This window comes from Mobula birostris, chromosome 11, assembly GCF_030028105.1.
Source record: "Mobula birostris isolate sMobBir1 chromosome 11, sMobBir1.hap1, whole genome shotgun sequence".
NCBI classification, from domain to species: Eukaryota; Metazoa; Chordata; class Chondrichthyes; order Myliobatiformes; family Myliobatidae; genus Mobula; species Mobula birostris.
The window spans coordinates 15,916,037-15,940,726 of NC_092380.1; the positions used below are offsets into that span (position 1 = coordinate 15,916,037).

Below are 24,690 nucleotides of genomic sequence, written 5' to 3' on the forward strand. Positions count from 1 at the left end.
GCAGGCCAGGCAGCATCCATGGAAAAGAGTAAACAGTCGACGTTTCGAGATGAGATCCTCCATCAGGACATCGTCAGGCTGAGTCCTTCTCCAGGTCCTGACGAAGAGTCTCGGCCTGAAACATTGACTGTCAACTCTTTTCCACAGAGGCGGCCTGGCCTGCTGAATTCCTCCAGCATTTTGCGTGTGTAGCTCTGTAGGTTAACTGGCTGCTGTAAATTACTCCTAGTGTGAGTGGTAGAATCTGGGAAGAGTTGATAACAATGTGAGAGGATAAATAATGTAAATAGTATAGGATTTGTGTAAATGGGTGGTTGATGGTCAGCGGACTGAACGGCCCTTTTCCGTGTTGTATACGACTCTGATCACGTCTATTGCTACAGTGTCCAGAATCCATTGCCCTCGTTGAGGGTTTTAAAATTTGTTTTTAATTTATTATTTATTCAGAGAGGCCCTTCCAACTCAATGATTTGCACTGCCCAGCAGCCCACCTGTTTAATTGGCCTAATCACAGGACAGTTTACAATGATCGATTAACCTACTAACTGGTCTTTGGGAGGAAACCAGAGCACCAGGAGGAAATCCATGCAGCTCATGGGGAGAATGTACAAACTTCTTACAGCTAGTGCTGGAATTGAACCCTGAACTCAGGAACGTCCCCAGCTGTAACGCTAGTTGCTACGCTGCCGTGGCGCCCACATATCCAGGAAGTTGTAAGGGAAACAAAAAAGAATTTGAGTTGAAATACAAAAAAAAATCCATCTCATTAGGCACACCACGAGACATTCTGGGTCATTACAACCAGCTCATTCTGTCCTGGTTTCTGCGACATCTAATCTCCTTCCAATTAAACACACAGCTCATTTTTATACTACTTAATTTCTTCAGCCTCAGCTGTTTTCCTGGGCGGAATAAATCCCACTTGTTTGTGGGAGACAGTCAGAGACAGATTTTTTTTTAAATCATATTTTCCGAATGACACATTGGAAAAGCTGGTTAAAGGAAAAAGGCAGAATCCTTAGCTTTATAAACAGGGTATAATACAAGGAAGGTATATCGGATTTCCGTGTGCATCTCTCAGATCAGCAATGGATCCAGTTCTGATCCCCACACTTCAGCAACTCTTGGAGAGTGCAGAGGAGATTTGCCAGATCGGTGGCTTAACGATAGAGAGATTAGAGGAATTTGTAGCATTCTGCTTGGAGCACAGACGGCTAAAGGAATGTATAATAGAACCGAACAAAATTATAAATGGATTTTATAGAATAATGACGATAAACTATCTAAAGTAGTGGTCGCCAACCAGTCAATTGCGATTGACCGGTAGATCTTTGAGACTTTCCCAGTAGATCCCCAAAAAAAACAAAAAGAAATACACAAATACATTATTCCTGATAAACCTTTTGATGCAAAAGCAAATTTTACCCCTGGAGTGCATATGTGAGTCGTTTTTAACCCACACTTAGTTGCTTTCCCTGGTTTTTGTGCTTCTCTTTTCCCACTGCAAACAGCTCAGCTTGTTGTATTTGTCAGAATGGCTTTTGAGGATTTTACAACTTCCTCACTCTTTTGCACTTAAAGAAGAAAACGAGAGGTGAGGATATTTCACAATGAGTTTTAAAAAAATGTCCATGAAAATGACATCCCCATTCATAAACTGGTGGCAATTACTACTGATGGGGCGCCAGCAATGCGCGGTGTGCGCGTTGGTTTTAAGCACTGTGCCATAATGACCCTGATTTTCCCAGCTTCCTGGATTATCACTGTGTGATTCATCAGCAGGCCTCGGCTGGGAAGGTCGTGGACTTTTCTCATGTAATGACACTGGTGGTCAAACTGATAAACTTGATTCGAGCAAAAGCGCTTCAGCACCGCGTATTCAAGGCGTTATTGGATGAGCTCAATGCCGCTTACGGAGACATAATTCTTCATGCTGATGTTCGGTGGCTGAGTCGCGGCAAAGTGCTGCAACGATTCGTTGACTTGCTGCCTAAGATGAAAACTTTTCTGTCAACAAGAAACGAGGAGCACGAGGGACTGTCAGATGATGCGTGGCTACTGGATTTAGGGTTCCTGACAGACCTAACGGCTAAATTAAACGCACTTAGCAATGAGCTCATGGGAAAAGACCGACACCTGCCCCACATGATAAGTGCAGTAAATGCATTTAAAGCAAAGCTCGGTGTTTGGATTTCAAATTTCAAGAACAGGAGGCTGACACGCTTTCCCAACTTGGAGAAAATGTTACAGGCCATCAAGGAAAAAAGTGTTTTTTGGCCCGAGCAGTACTGTGCTTACCTAGACAAACTGGCAATAGAATTCGATTGGCGTTTTGAGGAGTTAAACGTCATGAAAGATATTGCTGCATTTATTTCAAACCCATTTTTGCCAATCGATATAGAACAGATAGCAGCCAAATTCCAGCAAGTATTTGGTGTGCTAAGTGCTATTGAAATGGAAATAATTGATTTGCAAAATGATATCGAGCCTAAAGCTAGATCAAGGGACAGTGACTTCTGGGGGCTTGTCAATTTCCTCATCTCATCACATGTGCACTAAAAGTCATTGCCTACTTCGGGTCAACTTAGCTGTGTGAAATTGCATTTTCACAGATGAAAATCATTAAATCTAAGTACAGGAGCTGTCTTACTGACAGACACCTCACAGACTGGCTGTCTGTAGTTATGAGCCAAATTTCAGGGAACTAGCAGAAAGTATTCAGCCCCAGTCACCACACTGAGTGAAACAGTCAATTTTTATTCATTTATTTTTCATGTTGAAATAAAATTAAATAATGAAACTTAGAATTAAAGGTATGAAGTATTGTAATATTCTTAAAGAAAGACAGCTATGGCCTGTTTGATATGCTAGTTACAGTGTTTTCTTGGTTGAATTAATTTGAAAGATTGACAAAAGCATTTTACGTAATTCAATTACAATTAGCCCAAATAAAAAGCCTCAGGTTGGAAGTACAACCTGAGCTGTTTTATCTCTAAACGATTAAGTGGGTCGATCTTGCCTTTCACTAAGGCCGAGGTAGGGTATCTTGGGCTTAAAAAGGTTGGCGACCACTAATCTAAAGAAAAGAAAATAAGCTTAAGGAGAACTAACAAGAGAAAATCTGCAGGTGTCAGAAATCCAAACGACACACAGAAAATGCTGGAGGAACTCAGCAGGCCAGGCAGCATCACGGGAAAAAAGTACAGTCGCCGATTTGGGCTGCGACCTTTGGCAGGACTAGTTGCCATCTCAGGCCGAGGCCTTTCAGCAGGAGAGCTGGCTGCATCGCCGTCTGGTATGTGGGGGGGGGGGGCGCGGAACTAGGCAGGATCAGGAGGAAGCTGCAGGAAGTTGTAAACTCAGCCAGTGGTATCATGGGCACCAGCCTCCCCAGCATTGAGGACATCTTCACATGGCAATGCCTCAAAAAGGCAGCACCTATCATTAAAGACGCCCCCCCCCCCATCACCACAGACATGCCCTCGTCTCATTGCTACCATCAAGGAGGAGATACAGGAGCCCGAAGGCTCCACTCACAGTGTTTCAGGAACAGCCTCTTCCTCTCCGCCATCAGGTTTCTGAACGGACAATGAACTTATAAACACTACCTCACTACTTTTTCTCTTTCTTGTTGCAATTCTAATTATTTTTATATATGCTTTTTATTGTAATTAATAGCTTGTATTGCCACGTATTGCAATGTATTGCTGCTGCAAGACAGCAAACTTCATGACACACGCCAGTGATATTAAACCTGATTCTGATTCTAGTTGGCAAACAAAAAGGTAGATGAGAGATTGTCATGTAGTGTGCAAATGGTGGTGGATAGGGATTCAGAAGTCACACCCAGTGGGAATTTGTATGAACAGCCAGCATTCCATCAAGGGGATGAATTGTCCCTTTCTACAAGTTCTGGTCAGCCATAGCAGGAACTGAGAACTGGGACTTTCCATGCCTCACAGATTTGTGTATTTTGTTAAATGGCGAGCTTTTTACTTCTGTTGCTCTGCACTGATAACACATGTTCTTGCTGGTGGCAAAACCAGTTTCCTCTGTATAGCTGTCACTATCAGATTAAACCCTCCCCTAACAGGCTGCAGAGAACTGGGGGAGAGATTAAAACCAAAACGATGAAATAAAGATTCCATCTTGGAATGTAGCCACTTGTCGTAACATTTACAGCAATAATTCATGGCTCCCTATAGACTGGGGTGACTTGAGATGCATTGGGCAAAGCCCAGTGAAGTTATTAATACTGCAATGCAATTTTAACACCAAGCCCATGTTGTCTCAACATTGAACCATGAAAAGATGAGGGAGAAGCTGATGGACTGGGGGAGGAGCTAATGGACCAGGAGGGAGGAGCTCATAGACTGGGGGAGGAGCTAATATACAAACGTACTAGGGGAGGAGCTAATATACAAACATACTAGGGGAGGGGCTAATAGGCCAGGGGAGATGAGCTAATAGACCAGGGGGAGGAGCTAACAGACCAGGGGGTGGGGCTGATGGACCAGGGGAGGAGCTGACGGACCAGAAGGGAGGAACTAATGGGCCAGGTGACCCAGTCCAGTTTATAAACACCAGTGCTCCATGATTCCCTCATCTCTACATACCTCGCAAGGCCCAACTGCCCCAAAATTAGCAAGCAAGGAGCCCCCACCTATCCACCCCGTCCTGTTACCAACCGGTGTCTGTGCAGGCACCAGGAGGGAGGGTACTGGGGGAAGGGGCAGTGCAGATGATGGTGGAGGACTCCTCAGAGCTCTATCTAGAAAAGCCCCTGGCACTCCATCTTCTGAGGGACAGAAGGAATACCTTCTGCCCAACGGGTCCACTGCACCACACATGCCTTCCTCAAAGCTACTGTGTCCAACACTGTCTGAAAAATATCGCACTCTGCTGCCTTATCTAGATGTCCTTCAAGTATCTCCGAGTGATATGACTCCATCGGGAGGGAGGAGAGGAGGGGATCACACATTCCTTCTATGCTGGGGCGAAGAAACTTCTCTGAATCCACAGAGTATCAAACAAATGTTGTAGCACAGGGCGCCAGTAACAGTCCCTGTGTTAAAGCGCAGGAACAACAACTTCTTCACACTGGGGGGGGGGGGTGAGGATATGGAACGAGCTGCCAGAGGAGGGGGTTGAGGCAGGTACAATAGAATGATTTAAGAAACACTTGCACGGGTACGTGGAGGGGTGAGAGGCTTGGGGGGATATGGGCCGAATGCAGAAAATTGGGACGAGCTGGCTGGGTACTGTGGTCGTCAAGGACTCATAGAACTGAAGGACCTGAATCGTGTATTTCTCTGTGATTCTCGGAGGAGGGCTTTTGGCCCATCTAGTCTATGCCAGCTCAAGATAAAACAACCCTGTTAGTCCCACTCTTCTTCAGCCCTGCAAATAGCGCTCATAACATCATTTTGAATTAACAACAAGCATTGAATTCCAAATCATAAATACATCCCAAGTTAACATTTTCCTTGATTTCCCGTTGCCTGATGTTTCAAAGCTTTGCCTCCAGCTTCCCCAACCAAACCTGGAAAGGAAATTTTCATTCTGAGAACCATTCAAGCAAGTCCTCTCTGTACCCAAATCCACAGTCTTACCACTAGGACATGATACTCCGATCGTCGCCTAATCGGAATCAGAATCAGAATTTTTTATATATTTAAAATCGTTGTCAAAATAAGCAGTGCAAAAAAGCAGAAATAAAAAGTAATAGTGAGGTAGCGTTTGTGGGTTCAATGTCCATTCAGAAATCTGATGGCAGAGGGGAAGAAGCTGCTCCTGAATCACTGAGTGTGTGTCTTCAGGCTTCTGTACCTCCTTCCCGACAGTAACAATCAGAAGCGGGAATGCTCTGGATGGTGGGAGTCCTTAATGATGGACGCTGCCTTCCTAAGGCACCGCTCCTTGAAGATGTCCTGGATACTAGGGAGGATAGTACTCATGATGGAGCTGAACAATTTTATAAGTTTCTGCAACTTATTTCAAACTTGTGCAGTAGCAGCACCCCCCCCCCATACAATGCTGATGCATCCATTCAGAATGCCATTCATACCCTCCCAGTTTGTTTCTGGAGCCTAGGGCCCCATTTCCTGAACCACCTGCTCACTCACTGTGTTCTACCCATTTACCCAGTTCCCTTTGTTTGGTGCAACCCTTACAACGGCACCACTTAAACTGCAGTATCTCTCCTTATTTTCAGTGCCAAACTCTATCAGTTTATCCAGCTACATTAACTCTCATGGGCCACGTTTACCAATTCAGTCTGCCTATCTACATCTTCTCTCATGCTTTTACAACTCTCCTCGCTGGTTACTGTACTTCCAAATCTTGTCAGCTGTAGACTTGGAAGTTTCGCCCTTCAGCTGCAGTCTAAGCCATTAATATTAAGTGTATCCTTGAGGCACCCCACTTCCAGTCTGAAACTCATTAACTTCTTCTACTTTTCCCCATTCTGGCCTTTCACCACCTCTCACCTGCCCATCACTTCCCCGAGTCCCCTCCTCATTCCCTTTCTCCAATGGTCCACTCTCCTCTCCTATCAATTCCTCCTTCTCCAGCCCTTTACCTTTCCCCCCAAACACCTTCCAGCAAGCCTCCTTCCCCTCCCCCCACCTTTTTATTCTGGCCTCTTCCCCTTTCCTGATCGGTCCTGAACAAGGGTCTTGGCCCGAAACGTTGACTGTCTATTCATTTCCACAGACGCTGCCTGGCTTGCTGAGTTCCTCCAGCATGTTGTGTGCATTGCTTTGGATCTCCAGCATCTGCACGCTTTACCCTGTTTAACGTTAACCCACCGCTGCTTTCTGCACTGGGGTGGTTTCTCATCCATATTGCTTCTGAAACTTTAATCTGACCTGCAGCTTTGCTAACTAGCCTGCTGAGGTGGTGCTTTATCAAATACCCCTTGAAAATTTATAGGCAGCATCCACTCCATTCTCTTCATCAGCCTTACCATAACATTTCATCACTCACGATTCCCCTTCAGCCATTACGTGCTGCCTCGCTTTCATTCTCTACAACTTTGCCAAGTTTTTCTCTGACCATAATCCCTAAATACGTTCCCACCACTGATATTAAACCATCTCTGCCTGGCACATCCTTGCGCCATTTTGGAACAGCGAAGCAATATTTGCTGTCTATTAATGTTTACAACTGGTTTTTAACTTCCCAGAAATGAACCCTCCCTCTTCTTTTAACCACTTCTAATGATTTAGACACCACAATAAGGCCACTCTTTGGTCTAAATCAAAGAGTGCCATGGACCAATACCATTAAGCAAGGGATCTATGGACCCCTGGCTGACCAGTTGCCTGGCACATAAATCGTGGGGGACAGATGTTACAATTGTTCCAACCTGCGTTGTTGCCCAAACAAGCGTTCCACCTCCTCACGCCCGGGGCTCCGCGTCCGCGTCCTCTGCCCCAGTTGTTTACAGTCCTGTTCCAGCTTCTCTCGGCCGATGATCCTCTTGGGCTTTGGGATGTCCGCCAGTGCTGTGTAGTCCCTGCGGAGGAGCCTGGACTCCGGGTTGCCCACGGCGGAGGCTGTGCCCCAGCTCGACTCTGACTCAAAGGAGCTCTGGGACGAGGTCAGTCGGCCGAGGTTGAGCAGCCCTCCTCCTCCTCCCGCACTCTGGGCCTCTGCAGCACGGCGCCCGTCGGGGGACTGGCTGTGGACAGAGTCTGACTTTGCTCGCTCCAAGGAGAAGTACCCACTTTCCACCCGAGGCTTGCGGCCAGTCACTCGCTCAGCGCTCACCAGCTCTGTGCCTGCTGGAGACGAGAACACAGTCAGACCGGCTGTCCACCTCCCTCCAAACACCATACACATTGCCAGATCCAGCTTGAGGAACCGCAGTCTTGGCTTTGTCCCTCCACACCAGTCCGCACCCAGCTCTGTAACCTCTTCCAGTCCTTTACACTCCAAGATGTCAGTGCTCCGGCCTCCTGCCCATCATCCCCTCAGTTTTAAAGGCTCTGCCTTTGTTCCCCTGACTACAGGCTGTGGAGTTCCCTCACTAAGTTCTCCAATCTCACTCCCCTTTAACAATATACTGTACTATGGATGAGTAAGTCAACAACCCACACATCGGGGATGTGGGAGGGAACTGGGGCACCTGGGAGCAACCTACACAGTCACAGAGAGAATATGTAAATTCCACACAGACGACACTTCAGGTCAGGATCGGATCTGGGCCTCTGGGTCTGTGACACAGCGGCTCGACCAAATGAGCCACTGTCACGTCCCCAGAATGTAAATGGCGGCACAGTTTGACAATTTCTGGTCTGCCATTTCTGGTTCACTCTGTGAGACTCAGGACGTTTCACGTGGGCTCTCAAGCTCAGAGCTGCCGAGCGTGGGCAGCCACCAAAGTCGCTACAGACCACTGGCTGTGCAAATGGTCACATGGTGTCTACAGGAAATTCAGCAGGTACCAACTGAAAGGCTTTACTGCTGAGGGTGATCACACCTCCAGAAAGTATGGCTCAGATCACATCCATGGTGTCGTAGGGAAAAGGAGACTGGAAAAGTCAGTGTGGGGTGAAGTGAGCAATCCCCAAATCTCTTTGGACCTCCACTGCATTCATGTTTTGACCATTTAGAAAGTAGTCTGGTCAATGCAAGTAACCTCATAATTGTCTACTAGGATATCCGTTTGCCCCATTGTTTCCCAGTCTCTCAATCACGCCCTCTTTGGAGCCAAGCAACTGGAATCTGTACTGTGTACTGGGGACCGATTTTTTAAAATGTAGATCGCTGTACTAGTGAGTTTCTAGCCCATCATCAGAGTCATGTGTTATTACAGTGAACAGCGCAGTCTCAGTGCAGATTCTCGGAGAGCACATTGTCACATCCTGCCAATATCCCTGCCCATCATCTCCTGCTGGCCAGATCCCCAACCAGTTCAACAACTTGCCTTCGATTCTGTGAAGTGAAGAAGGACCATGGAAGGAAAGCTATTCTGAAGAGTTGGCGGCATAATGACAGTGTGTGGAACAGTGGGAAGCACCGGTTTCAATCGAAGAAAGGAGGGGATGAAGAAGGGGGGAGGGGAGGGAACGCCAACTCAAGAGGCCTGCGTCGGGCATTTTCCTGCCTTACAAGGCGCAGATTGGAAGTCTGTGTGGGGCACCATTCCTCACACAGACACTAGAGCAATGTGTGATTAAGTACCTTGCTCAAGGGCACAAACACGCTGCCACAGCTGAGGCTCGAACTAGCGACCTTGAGGGAACTAGCGACCTTGAGGTAACTAGACGAACATCTTAACCACTTGGCCACATGCCCAACACAATAAATGAACAAGATGAAGAAGAACATGTCCTGAAGTTTGAGGAACCAGAGAAGATTCTGATGGAAGCCCAGATACAAAAGCAGCAAGAGAAGAAAGAGAAGGTATATATATTGCCCAGAACTGAGCAAAAGAGCATGATTGGCTAGAATATCCTAATTGTAGGGTGGATGGCATTGGGATTCAAGGAATTATTCCAACCTAAATGAAATCCCGCTTGGATGAATCTTGTCATCTGTAAGAGACAATGTTACTTTGACATTACCCCGCGAGCCCACTGAGTTCGTTCTGCTGCGCGACTGGGCCCATGTTGGATTTTCGGTGTGCAGGTCCCTGTTCCTGCTCTCTCCCTGCAGCATGGAGACATTGGACCCCGGTGTCCACTCTCCTCTTAACAGGCAGCCCCTGGACCCCGCCATACTGGATAACTCCGAGATCTGTGGGGTTAGGAAAAATAAGCAACTGTTAAAGGCAGCGATGGCTCCCCCTGATCCAGGCGGTGGGTGGGGGGGGGGGAGGAGGGCTGGAATGCTGCTTACCCGAGAGGATGAGTCCGCTGACCATTTCCTGCGGATCTGACTGGTCAATGGATTGTGCATTCTCGATTCCGCCTGCCAGCTTCAAAGCAAAAGCCAAGATCAATCACAGCCACAGGAGGAAACCATTCAGCCCTTCTTCAGCAACACGCACACAAAACGATGGAGAAACTCGGCAGAATCCATTTCACCACCCAGTTCCACCAGGTAATCTCTCCCTCAATGCTTTTGGTGCACAACACTGGCACCATGAGCTGCCAAAACGCTATCGAACTGAGAATGAAAACTTAACTGGCCTTTTGAGGAAAAGGAGTTTTAGACTATGCAACTCTTCATGCAAAGGTGCAATATCTAATTACATTGTGGCTCACACAAAATGCTGGAGGAACTCAGAAGGTCAGGCAGCATCTATGGAAAGAGTAAACAGTCAACGTTTCAGGTCGAGACCCTTCATCAATCCCAAAACGTTGACTGGTTACTCTTTCCCATAGATGCTGCCTGACCTTTACAGTTTTGGGCCCCATATCTCAGAAGGGATGTGTGGTCATTGGAGAGAGTCCAGAGGAGGTTCACAAGGATAATTCTGGGAATGAAGGGGTTAAAAATGAGGAGCATTTGGCAGCTTTGGGTTTGTACTCACTGGAACTTAGAAGAAGGTGGGGAGAGGGGGGAAGAGATCTCATTGAAACTTACCAAATGTTGAAAGGACGAGATGGATGGATGTGGAGAGGATTTTTCCAATAGTAGTGGGGGTATCCAGAACTCGAGGGCACAGCCTCAGAATTGTGGGGTGACCTTTTAGAACAGAAGTAAGGAGGAACTTTTGCAGCCAGACAGTAGTGAATCTGTGGAATGCTCTGCCACAGACTGCGGTGGAGGCCAAGTCTGTGGGTATATCTAAGGCGGAAATTGATATCTTCCTGATCGGTCAGGGCATCAAAGGATATGGCAAGAAGACAAGTGTACGGGGCGGAGTGGGATCCGGGATCAGCCATGATGGAATGGTGGAGCAGATTCGATGGGCTGAATGGCCTAATTCTGTTCCTTTGTCTGATGGTCTTATGGACCTACTGAGTTCCTCTAGCATTTTGCTTGGGATTTCTAGCATCTGCAGAACTTTTTTTGTGTTTGTAGTTCTTCTGCTTTAAACTTCTCCTACCACAGAAAGTAGATGCCCTGTATGTTAATTCATTGTATCCCACTGCTGTTATTTTAGCCCATCCTCCAATCTTTTCATGCCAAATTCATACAACCTATCCATGGCCTGATATTGGTGAAGACTTTTCCTGCCTGTGAACTGGTGTCTAGAAGTAAATACAGAACATCCAATTACCTTAACCAAAGCTCTGAACATCCGTGACGTTATTTGTATTCCAAACTTCTCAAGATAAAAGCTCATATTCTAACAGTCTTTTTCTTAGTGAGACAATTTTCATTGAATCTGTCCTTGGATTCCTAAATATCTTTCTTCCTTTGATGGTTCACAATACCACACTGGAAAATATCTTCCTTGGCACCAAAGTGAACCATCTCACAATTCCTTATATTGAACTCTATTTGGCTTACTTGGTCTATCTGCCATTTTGTAATATTTTGCTCCAACCAGTGAATAATATTTGAGTAGTCCCAAGTGTCCCTGTGTTAGCATTCAGGAAGAGTGATCCAATTATCCCACTGCCTTGCTTTTTCTGTTAACATAGCACTGCACCTTTGCAAAATGTTATCCAGTTCCAATGCAGCAGAGTAACAGAGCTGGTAGAGCTGCTAGCTCACAACCGTAGCCACCCAGGTTCACTGCTGTCTGTGTGAAACCTGCACATTCTGCGATCACATGGGTTGTCCGCAGAGCTCCGGTTTCTTCCCACATCCCAAAGATATACTGTATAGCCAGTAGGCTCTTACTACTGAAAATTGCCCCTAGGCTGAGGGAGCCCCTTGGCCAGATCTAAGAATGCAACGACTACCCCACAGCCTGAGTTCAATCCTGACTTCTGCCACTTCTCTGTGTGGAGTTTGTATGTTGTCCTTGTGACCACACACATTTTCCCTGAGGACTCCAGTTTCCTCCAGCATCCCAGAGATAGGTTTGTTCATTCATTATGAGCCGTGTCATATGACATGGGCAATCGTGGTCTTTCCATGACCATTATTATTCTTGGCGAATTTTCTACAGAAGTGGTTTGCCATTGTCTTCTTCTGGTCAATGTCTTTACATGGCAAGTGACCCCAGCCATTATCAATGCTCTTCAGAGATTGCCTGCCTGGCGTCAGTCGCATAAGTCGCATAACCAGGACTTGCGATACGCACCAGCTTCTCATACGACCACCAGCTACCTGCTCCCATGACTTCATGTGGCCCTGATTAGGGACTAAGCAGGCGCTACACCTTGCCCGAGGGTGACCTGCAGACTAGTGGAGGAAAGGAGCACCTTACACCTCCTTTGGCAGAAACGAATCTCCACCCCGCCACCCAAAAGATAGGTAAGTTGGGTTATTATTATCACTGGTACTGAGATACAGTTAAAAAACATTATTTTGAATAACATCTATATACTATATATCAGTTGATTACATCAGTATATTGAAGAAATACAAGGGAAAATAGTAACATTGCAAAATAAAGTGTCACAGTAAGACAGAAAGTGCAATGCAGGCAGGCAATAAGGTATAAGGCCATAACAAGGTACATTGTGAGATCAAGAACCCATTTTATCATACTTGGGGACTGTTCAACAGTGAGACAGAAGCTGCCCTTGAGCCTGGTGGTATGTGCTTTCAGGCTTTTGTATGTATTGCCTGATGGGAGAGGGAGAAGGGAGATGGGAGACAGTCCAGGGTGGGTGGGGTCTTTGACTCCGCAGGCTCCTTTACTGAAGAGCCCATGATGTGCTAAGCTATGTCCACAACCTTTTGCAGTCTTGAACAGAACGGTTGCCATACCATGCCGCGATGTAACCAGACAGGATGCTTTAGAACATACAAGGGGTGATAAGTTCGTGGCCTAAGGTAGAGGGAGTCAATTTTAGAAAACCTAGCACATTTATTTTTCAACATAGTCCCCTGCTACGTGTGCACACTTAGTCCAGCGGTCGTGGAGCATACGGGTCCCTTCTTTGTAGAAGTCAGTGTCTTGGACCTCCAGCAGTGGTCCACAGCAGGGGTGATTAATAAGTTCGTGGCCTGAGGTGGAGGGAGATGAGTTATTAACTTCAAACTTCCTGCATAATCACTCAAAGAGTTGAACTGCAAGTGCACAAAACGAGAGCTGTATAACTCATCTCCTTCTACCTCAGGCCACAAACTTATCAATCTTCCCTGCTGTGGACCACTTCCACAAAGAAGGGATCCGTATGCTCCACGACCGTTGGTCTAAGTGTGTACATGTAGGAGGGGACTATGTTGAAAAATAAATGTGCTAGGTTTTCTAAAATTGACTCCTTCTACCTCAGGCCACAAACTTATCAATCACCCCTTGTAGAACAGACAGCACAGGAACAGGCCCTTCAGCCCACAGTGTTGTGCTAATTAATTAGCTAACTAAACTATCCTCTTCTACCTACATAACATCCATATCCTTTCATTTTCCTCACATTCATGTGTCTATCTAAATGTCTCTTAGAAGTCCCTAATGTATCTGCCTCTATCACCACTCTAGGCAGCAAGTTTCAGGCACCTGCCACTCACTGTGCAAAAAACTTGCCCTTGCATCTCCTTTGAAATTACCCCCTCTCACCTTAAATGCATGCTCTCTGGTATTAGAAATTTTAACCCTGGAAAAGATACTGTCTATCTTCTCTATCTTTGCCTCTCATAATCTTATAAACCTTCATCAGATCTCTCCTCGGCCTGAGCCGTTCGAGAGAAAACAACTCAAGATTGTCCAGCCTCTCGTGATAGCACATGCCCTCTAAACTAGGCAGCATCCTGGTAAACCTCTTCTGCACCCTCTCCAAAGCCTCAACATCCTTCCTGTAATGGGGCAACCAGAACCATATGCAGCCTAACTAGAGTTTTATAAAGCTGCAACAAAACGTTTGACTTTTGAACTCAATATCTCAACTAATAAAAGGCAAGCATGTCATATTCCTCCTTAACCACCCTATCAATCTGTGCAGCCTCTTTCAGGAAACTATGAACTTGGACCGCAAGATCTCCCTGCTCATCAACACTGTTAAGGATCTTGCCTTTAACAACGTACGGTTTCTTTTCATTTGACCTGCCAAGGTGCAACACTTCACATTTAGCGAGGTTAAATTCCATCTGCAATTTCTCTGCCTACATCTGCAACTGATCTATATCCCACTGTATTCTTTGCCAGTCTTCTACATTATCCACAACACCACCAATCTTAACATTATCTGCAAACTTACTTATCCATCCGGGTCATTTATATACAGCTCAAACAGCAGAGGTCCCAGTACAGATCCCTGTGGAACACCACTTATCATAGACCTCCAGCTAGAATAAGTCTCTTCAACCACTACATTCTGTCGTCTATGGGCAAGCCAGTTCTGAATCCAAATGGACAATTCACTACAGATCCCATGCATCTTAATCTTCTAGATGAGCCTCTCATGAGGGATGTTGTCAAACACATTACTAAATCCACATGGACAACATCGACAGCTCTACCTTCATCAATCACTCTTATCACCCCGTTGAAAAACTCAATCAGTAATCAGTTAGTAAGACACAACTTATCCCGTACAATCAGGCCACGCTTTCCCAAATATTCATAAATCCACTCCCTAAGAATTCTCACCAGTATCTTCCCTACCACTAACATGAGACTCACCGTTCTACAGTTTCCAGGACTATCCCTGGTTCCCTTCTATTGGAACAACATTAGCTACTCACCAATCCTCCGGGACCTCGCCTATAACTAGAAATGACACAAAGATATCGGTCAAGACCCCTGTGATCTCTCTCAATAACCTGGGGTTTATCCCACCAGGCTTTGGGGATAGTGTTCTTTAAGAGACCCAACACAACCTCCTCCTTTACATCAAAATGCCCTAGCATATCAATATGCTTGGCACTGATTTCCCTGTCCTCCAGGTCATTCTCCGTAGTAAAGCACTCATTAAGGATCTCACCCCCATGCTCCACATCCGAGTAAATGTACCCCACTTTATCCCTGAGTAGTCCCACCCTCTTGCTCTTGACGTATGCATAGAATGCCTTGGGATTCTCTTTAATCCTACTTTCCAAGTATTTTTTATGGCCCCTCTTGATTTTTCTAATTCTGTTCTTGAATTCTTTCCTGGCTTCTTTATAATCCTCAAAGGCTCTGTTTGGTTCTAGCTACCTAAGCCTTACAGACTGCTCCTTGGAACTTGATCAAAAACAGATGTTCTCAATTAACTCTCCCTAGTTCCTGCCTAATGCTCTCATAATTTGCCCTGTTCCAATTTAATACTCTCCCACAAGGTCTGTACTTATCCTTATCTATATTTAAAGAGCTGTGGTCACTGTTCTCTAACTACTTGCCCACTGAAAGGTTGGTCACCTGGCCAGGCTCATTACCCAACACCAGGTCCAGTCCTGCTCCTTCTCTTGCTGGATTACCTACGTATAGATTTAAGAAAGCCTTCTGGATACACCTAACAAATTCTGCCCCATTTAAGCCTCTTGAACTCAGAAGGTCCCAGTTTATATTAGAGGTTGAAGTCCCCCATGACAACAACCCTATTGTTTTTACACCTTTCCTTAACCTACCTGCATTGTTCCTCAATGTCCTGCTGGCTACGGGGGGTCTGTAGTATTATCCCATCAGGGTGAGTGCACACGTCCTATGTAAGTTCTGCCCATATACACCCAGTGGATGAACCCTTCATTATGTCCCTCTGCATGCCGCTGTGATACTGTCTCTGATTAGTAGTGCAACTCCCCCACCTCTCTTATCTCCCTCTCAATCTTTTCTAAAACATTGAAACCCTGGGACATTAAGCATCCTGTCCCTCTGTCAACCAAGTTTCAGTAATGGCATCAACATCATAGTTCCATTACTGATCTCTGCTCCAAGTTCATCAACTTTACCTATAAAAGTCCTGGCATTAAAATACACACATTTCAAACTATCCATCCCATCATATTTATTACTTTCCTCCTGTCTGTTTTTACTGGCTCTGACATCTACCTTCCTCGCCATCACTCCACTTTCTGACCTGGTACTCTGGTTCCCAACCCCCCCCCCCACCCCGCCCTCCGGCCAACCAGTTTAAACCCTCCCGAGTGGCACCAGCGAACCTCCCAGTCGGGATATTGGTTCCCCTCCAGTTCAGGTGCAACCGGTCCCTCTTACACAGGTCACCTCTGCCCCAGAAGAGGTTCCTATGATCCTAGAACCTGAAACCCTGCCCTCTGCACCCATTCCTCAGCCACTCATTCCATCATCCTGTTCCTTGCCCAACTAGCAATTAGCACTGCGAGTAATTCAGAGGTTACTACCTTGGAGGTCCTATCTCTTTCCGAATTCTTTATATTCTGTGCAGGGCCTCTTTCCTCTTTTCTACCCAATGTGCACTATGACCTCTGGTTGCTCACCTCCCCCTTGAGAATATTCTGCAGCTGCTCTGAGACATCCTGGACCATCGAACCTGGGGTGGTGGGAGGCAACACACCATCCTGGCATCTCTTTCATGGCCACAGAATCTCCTGTCCGTCGCCCTAACTATCAAGTCTCCTATCACAGCCACTCTGCCTGACATTACCCTTCTCTGCTGGGTTTCAGAGCCCACCACAGTGCCACTGTCCTGGCTACTGCTGCTGTGCCTCAATAGGGCATCTCCCCTCCCAGCAGAATCCAAAGGGTGCACTTGTTGCTGAGGGGAATGGCCACAGGGGAACCTGCACTGACTACTTGCCCCCCCCTTACTTCTCCTGGTGCTCATTCAACTACTATCTGAAGCCTTTACTCGAGGTGCGACCACCTCAGTAAAAGTTTCATCCATGAAGTTTTCAGCCTCCTGGATGGTCCCGAGTGCATCCAGCTCCAGATCTTTGACTTTGTCAGTCAGAAGCTGAAGTTCTGTGCACTTCCCACAGATGTAATCATCAGGGAGACCGTTAAGTACTCTGCAATCCCACATCTTACAGGAGGAGCAGTCCACTGCCTTAACTACCATCCTGTCTACACTTGTTATACTTAGGTTCTACAATCAAATAAATTATTCCAAGTGACTTAGTACCCTTAGTCTCCACCTGTTCTCACTGAAACCTGATGAGCCGAAACCTCCCACTCGGACCCTGACCCACTCCAACAATGGCCACTCTTTTAAAACCCAACTTCTTTTTATTGGCTCTTGCTAAATTGCTAATAACCCAAGCAAGCTCCCACTCCGCAGACAAGTCCTGACAGGCCCTGCTCACTTGTTTAAAATAGCACGTAAACTCCAAAAGGAACTGTCTCTAACTCTCTCCGGAGGGAGATAAGTGGGGAGGAACAAGTGAAGGTACTGTCGGAGTGGCAGATCATGGTGAGCCTCTTCTTCCACGCCCTCCTGCAACTGCAGCCGTGTGTAGGCAGAGACTGTGTCCAATCTCAGTCACTATGTTGGGCAGGGCAGACCCTGACTGGCCCAAGTACGGAGATTTGCTCAAGGATCTCACAGTGTTGGTCTCTGTGGCTCCTGTTTACATTTGTGTTCTCTGAAACTTTCAGAAGCCTGCAGAGGCCTGAGAGGCCATAGATTCAGGGGACACACCATTGGGCTGGTGTGATGGTTTTTTTTAAGCGTGTCGTACCAGACATTCAGCCATTCTTGTCTGGCACGTGGTGTCAGGATTAACTGGGTCACATTATGAACGTTCCTGACTCGACCCTTGTATTTTTTACGAGGCTAGCTTGACACTCAACCCGGCATGGATGGAAAGTGTACTCGGGGGTGGCCTGACCTGGATTCGAACTCGGGAACCTTCGCTCCAGCGTCCAGTGCTGATCTCACTGCGCCACCAGCTGGCCTGGTGTGATGGTGAGAGTGGACCACTGCAACACACCAGATGAAAACGGCCAAAACAATTGCGACAAACCCGGCAACATTAGCAAATTGGCTGTACAAGGGAGAAGTTAAGTTACATTCAGCCCTGGCAATGGACAACGAGCACTGAAGGCAACCCTAGAGTAAAGCAGAAAGTTGTACAAACATCATGGGCAGAGTCTGCTGACCATTACAGTCCTTTGGCTGTTTGCCCTTTGTTCTTTCTGTTGATGGCTTGGGGTTCACATGTGGACCCTCTTGTATCAGAGAGCCTGCCATCGCCGGGTCTGTACTGAAGACTGCTCTGCATGCACGTGGCTGATGAATCTCCTTCTCCTGAGCCCAGGCCCTCGGTGACAATGCAAGCCCAGTGGCGGGCCCCATCACCTGCTTCCAAAGTGATCTGCAAGCAAAGGAGGTCAGAGCCGCTGTCGTCTGTGGCAGGAGCACAAAATCGTGGAGGGAGACAGCACAGAAATCGGTCCTTCGGCCCACAGAGCTCATGCATTCCAGCAAGCTCATACCAATCCTACACCCGTCCTATTTTACTCTCCCCAACTTCCCATCAACTTCCCCCAGATTCTACCACTCACCCACACACTACAGACAACTTATGGTGACCAAGAAGCAGGCAGGGCTATAGTCTGGCATGGACTAGATAGGCCAAAGGGCTTGCCTCTGGGCTGCCTTGCTCTATGCCTCTACGACCACAACTCAGACATCTCTGGGATGTGGGAGGAAACCGGATGACACGTAGAAACCCACAGGGCCACAGGGAGGAGGAGCAACCTCCACACACACGGCCCTGGAGCTCGGGTCTGAACCCGGGTCTCTGGTGCCGAGAGCCAGTGGCTCCACTCCGATGTGCCAACCCGCATCTCAGCTTGTCCTCTGGACATCCTGCCGGGCTCGTCACACGCTGCAATACTGCAAGTGGGTCAAAGCGGATGAAAGCTTACAATCACAACCCATTCAAAACTGCACCGATATGAGCCTGCAACGTCGGTTATGTGCAGGCCTAATGTGCGTCAGCTCGGTAAATGGAGGTGGTGTAGCTTATTCACCTTCAGACAGCTTTCCGAGCGGTCCATGAAACCGTGAACAGGCTGGTGACCCTGTGAAATTCATCGCCATGGCTGTGGAGGCCAAGTCATTGGGTATATTTAAAGCGGAGGTTAATAGGTTCCTAATTAGCCAGGGCATCAAATATTATGGGGTGGGGAGGGGGGAGGCAGAAGAAGGAGGTTGAGAGGGAAAATAAATCAGCCATGATGGAATGAAGGACCAGACTCGATGGGCTGAATGGCCTAATTCTCCTCTGTCTTATGAATACTCCCTCACTATTCTGCTCGCTTTTTCCTCTATTTATCTTATTTTGATATTTATTATTTAACTTTTCGTATCTTTCTTTTTATGTATTGCACTGTACCGCTACCAAAACACCACAAATTTCACAGCATACATCAGTGACAATGAGCCTGATTCTGACTCTGACAGCTTTTGTAGAACCAGCAGGGAAGGAAGCTGTTTGCTGACTGTGCTTTGCAGCAAGCAGATTAGTCCCCATCTGCAGCTCTTTCTTTCTTTCTTTTTAAATCTTTTTATTGAATAAGTATACAAAAAGGTAAGCCATATAGGCACTAATACACTGTTAGAATATAATAAAATTACAGGAGATATTAATACAAAAAAAAATGATACAAGCAATGTAATTTAAACATAACATACTAAGGTAACATAATAGTATACTAATTTTTATATATATATCAATAGAGAAAAGGAAAAAAAAACCCCAAAAAAACCACCGTGCAACTAACTAAAAGCAAAGCAAAGCAATGGGCTAACTTGGAACCAAGCAGAGTTAAAAAACTTAAAATCACGTCCTCAATCCCGACTTCCATTAAAAACAGTAAAAGAAACAAGAAGGGTATATAAATATGGAGCAAAAAAAGAGGAGAAAAAAAATTACATTAAATGAAAATATTGAATAAAAGATCTCCAGGTCTGTTCAAATTTAAGTGAGGAATCATAAAGATTGCTTCTAATTTTCTCCAAATTCAAGCATAGTATCGTCTGAGAAAACCAAAAAAAGGTAGTTGGAGCATTAAGCTCTTTCCAATGTTGTAAGATACATCTTTTCGCCATTAAAGTAAGAAATGCAATCATTCTACGGGCTGAAGGAGAAAGATTACTGGAAATTTTAGGTAGTCCAAAGATAGCAGTAATAGGGTGAGGAGAAATATCTATATTCAATACCTTGGAGATAATATTAAAAATGTCTCTCCAAAAAGTTTCCAGAGTAGGACAAGACCAAAACATATGAGTTAAAGAGGCTATCTGCCCCAGACATCTATCACAAAAAGGATTAATAAGAGAATAAAAGTGAGCTAATTTATCTTTGGACATATGTGCTCTATGAACAACTTTAAATTGAATTAGGGAATGTTTAGTACAGATAGAGGAAATATTGACTAATTGTAAAATCTGCCCTCAGTCATCCACGGAGATGATAGAACCCAATTCCTGTTCCCAATCTACCCTAATCTTATCAAATGGAGCTTTCCTAAGTTTCATAATAATATTATAAATCATAGCCGATGCACCTTTCTGACATGGATTAAGATTAATTATAGTATCTAAAATGTATGTAGGAGGAAGCATTGGAAAAGAAGAAAGTATAGTACTTAGGAAATTTCTAACTTGAAGATATCTAAAAAAATGTATTTTTGATAAATTATATTTATTAGATAATTGTTCAAAAGACATAAGGGAACCATCTAAAAATAAATCCAAAAACCGTGAAATACCCTTAGTCTTCCAAATTTGAAAAGCACGATCCGTAAAAGAGGGAGGAAAAAATATGTTACCTAAAATAGGAATCGCTAGCCCAAATTGGTTAAGATCAAAAAATTTTCTGAATTGAAACCAAATACATAAGGTATATTTAACTATCGGGTTAGATACCTGTTTGAGGTGTTTCAAATCAAAAGGAAGAGAGGAACCTAAAATAGAGCCAAGTGTATAGCCCTGAACAGATTGTAATTCCAATGCTACCCATTTAGGAATGGATAGTATATCCTGGTCAAGTAACCAAAATTTCATATGTCGAATATTAATTGCCCAATAATAGAATCTAAAGTTAGGTAATGCTAAACCTCTATCTCTCTTAGCTTTCTGTAAATGTATTTTACCCAGTCTCGGGTTTTTATTTTGCCAAATAAATGAAGAAATTTTTGAGTCAACTTTATCAAAAAAAGATTTTGGAACAAAGATTGGTAATGCCTGAAATATATATAGAAATTTTGGCAAAAAAAACATCTTAACTGCATTAATACGACCAATCAAAGTTAAATATAAAGGAAACCATTTAGATGAAAGTTGAATAATATGGTCAATTAAGGGTAAAAAGTTAATCTTAAATAAATCTTTATATTTACAAGTAATTTTAATCCCAAGATATGAAAAATGATTATTAATCAATTTAAATGGAAAGTTATGATATAAGGGAAGTTGTTTATTAATCGGGAAAAGTTCACTCTTACTAAGATTTAATTTATAATCTGAAAAGAGACTAAGTTGTGCTAATAACTCTAAAACAGCAGGGATGGATTTTTGAGGATTAGAAATATATAAAAGTAAGTCATCAGCATAGAGTGATATTTTATGGGACTTTAAGCCCTGAGTTATCCCAGTAATATTTGGAGATTCTCGAATGGCAATTGCAAGAGGTTCTAATGCAATATCAAATAATAAAGGACTAAGAGGACACCCTTGTCGAGTACCTCGAAAAAGAGGGAAAAAAGGTGAGCTTAGAGAGTTAGTACGGACCGAGGCCACAGGAGAATGATATAACAGTTTGATCCAGGATATAAATTTCGAGCTAAAATTAAACATTTCAAGCACCTTAAGTAAGTAAGGCCATTCTACTCTATCAAAAGCTTTCTCAGCACCTAAAGAGATAACACACTCAGGAACATTTTGTGAGGGGGTATAAACAATATTTAACAGTGTGCGAATGTTATAAAAAGAGTAACGACCTTTAATAAAACCAGTTTGGTCTTCCGAAATAATAAAAGGAAGTACTTTTTCTAATCTATTTGCTAATAACTTAGAAAAAACTTTAGAATCAACATTTAATAAAGATATTGGTCTATAAGATGCACATTGAGCAGGATCTTTATCCTTCTTTAATATTAGAGAGATTGACGCTCTATTAAAAGATTCAGGAAGTTTACCAAGTTTTAATGAAGCCTCGAAAACCCTACAGAACCAAGGGATTAATGAAGGTGCAAAACATTTATAAAATTCTACGGTAAACCCATCAGGGCCAGGAGCTTTCCCCAGGTTCATAGAGGAAATAACGTTCTTAATCTCATCAGTGGTAATGGGAGTATCTAACATAGAAGACATATCCTGTGAAATCTCAGGGAAGTCTAGGTAGCTCTTGTTGAAAATTATTAGTGCAGCTCCATCTGAAACTCTTCTGCTTTTACCTTCCAGCTAGTTAATTCTAGTTTACAACAAAGTTCAGAGTAAATTAATTATCAAGGTACATGTACGTCACCATATACAACCCTGAGATTCATTTTCTTGTGGGCATACTCAATAACTGGACAATTCTGATTTGATGGAGAATGGACGTGAAAGCACAGAGGAACATCTGGAGAAATTTCTGAAACACCTGTCCGCTGCTGTCGTTACTGTGTGGTCAGGAATCCTTCGGAGGGTAGGCCTCAAAATCCCCGGCCCTGCCTGCTTTTGGCAACCGAGAAAGAGGTCGAATCGCTCGGACAGAGATGGCGCTCAGTACTCGGTGTCGGACAGCTGATCAGAGCTCGAAGTTTTCGGATGACTCAGAGTCGGACTGTGGTCGGCATGGCAGGGAGAGTTTTTCTTCCCTCTCCCGTCTGCGTGAGATGTGGGACATTTGAGAAACTTTGAACTTTACTGTGCTCACGGACTTCTTCATCAAGTTATGGTATTGTGCACTGTTGTAACTATATGTTATAATTATGTGGTTTTGTTAGTTTTTTCAGTCTTGGTTTGTCCTGTTTTTGTGATATCACACCAGAGGAAATAATGTATTATTTCTTAATGCATGCATTACTAAATGACAATAAAAGGGGACTACGTGTCTTCATAATCTAAATCTGTAGAATAATAACCATAATAGAATCAATGAAAGACTGCTCAACTTGGGCTTTCAACCAGAGTGTAGAAGGCAACAAATTGCAAACACAAAAATAAATAAATAACAATAATAAATAAATAAATCAATCAATCAAGAATGAATGAATGAATGAATGAATAAATAAATAAGCAATAAATATTCAAACATGAGATGAAGAGTTCTTGAAAGTCCATAGGTTGTGAGAACATCTCAATGATGGGGCAAGTGAAGTTGAGTGAAGTTACACTTTTGGTTCAAGAGCCTATTGGTTGAGGGGTAGTAACTGTTCCTGAATCTGGTGGTGAGAGTCCTGAGGCTCCTGTACCTTCTCCCTGATGGCAGCAGCGAGGAGAGAGAATGACCTTGGTGGATGGTGGGGGCTCCCGACAGCGGATGCTGCTTTTCTGCAACAGTGTTTCATGTGGATGTGCTCAATTGTGGGGAGGGCTTTACCCGTGAGGGTCTGGGCCATATCCACCACTTTTTGTAGGATTTTCCATTCAAGGCCATTGAACAACAGCTCACTGTAATAAAAAGATCTCCTCATTCCTCCTCCAGTTTAACTTAAATCCCCTGGTTCCTGGCCCTCCTACCAGTGGAAACAGTTTCTACCTTTCAATGCTATGAACATACCTCATAATTTTAAATATCTCCGGCAAAGCTCCCCCTTAGCTATCCTTATTTTATGGAACATAAGTCTCTCCTCATCACTGAATTCTCTAGCACCCTCTCCAAACACATGATCCCCCCCCCTTCCCTGAAGTATGAATGTAGGAATCTAGAACTTACCTTAAGCTATTCTGTACGGAGACCAGGACTGATTCTGGCCACTAACATTGACCGAGCTGTGAGTGGCACCACCAGCCCTGGTAATTCCCTCCTGATAGTATCTGTCTCACAATCGGAGCAATCTCCATTGTGGTGTCCACCTGGTACGGTGCTGAGAAGTAGCTTGCTGAGACTGCTCAGGCCAGAGCTGCAGGTTACAGTGAGGACACCGTGACATCATAATCGGGGTGATGAAGCTGGCGAGCAGCACACAAGCAGGGGTGAGTAAAGGACATAAATCAGCATGTAGTCATGTACAGTATTTTCCATCAGCGTTGGAATACAAAGGAACAAGTTGGAAGGTACAGGAGCCTCAGGACTCACACCACCAGGTTCAAGAACAGTTGTTGCCCCTTAACCGTCAGGCTCTCGAATAAAAGGACTACACTCACTTGACCCATCATTGAAATGTTCCCACGATCAATTATCTCACCTTAAGGACTCTTTGCCAATTGGCAGATAATGTAACTCGGCTACTCAGTATAATTCATTTAGCACAAAAAAGGGAGGAGATGAGTATAGTAGTAGCCTTGGATGCAGAAAAAGCATTTGATAGATTGGAATGGGATTTTTTATTTAAAGTATTAGAAAAATATGGGTTAGGAACACCTTTTATAAACTGGATTAAAACATTAAATACTAACCCTAACGCTAAAGTAGTGACAAATAGTCAAATTTCAACACCATTCCAGTTAAAAAGGTCAACTAGACAAGGTTGTCCATTATCACCTGCTTTATTTGTATTGGTGATAGAACCATTAGCAGAACTAATTAGAATTGATCCAGATATTAAGGGTTTTAGAGTTAATCAGGAGGAATACAAAATTAACCTATTTGCTGATGATGTTTTGATTTACTTAACAAACCCAC

At 44.5% G+C, this 24,690-nt stretch overlaps 1 protein-coding gene across 6 annotated transcripts in view; it reads right to left on the reverse strand.

The window, feature by feature from the left end:
- The window catches only part of LOC140204863 (TRIO and F-actin-binding protein-like), a 301,234-nt gene that overhangs the window by 222,127 nt on the left and 54,417 nt on the right, over positions 1-24,690 (reverse strand). For 4 of the 6 annotated variants that reach the window (XM_072271741.1, XM_072271739.1, XM_072271737.1 and 1 more), the window contains exons 3-5: positions 9,847-9,925; positions 9,573-9,744; positions 7,370-7,787 (exon numbers count right to left, since the gene is read on the reverse strand). The exons of 1 other annotated variant lie outside the window; for it this stretch is intronic. In XM_072271741.1, the coding sequence (XP_072127842.1) occupies positions 7,370-7,787; positions 9,573-9,744; positions 9,847-9,925 (669 nt within the window). The remainder of the gene's footprint in view (positions 1-7,369; positions 7,788-9,572; positions 9,745-9,846; positions 9,926-24,690) is intronic. One more of the 6 variants, XM_072271738.1, reaches the window with a different exon arrangement.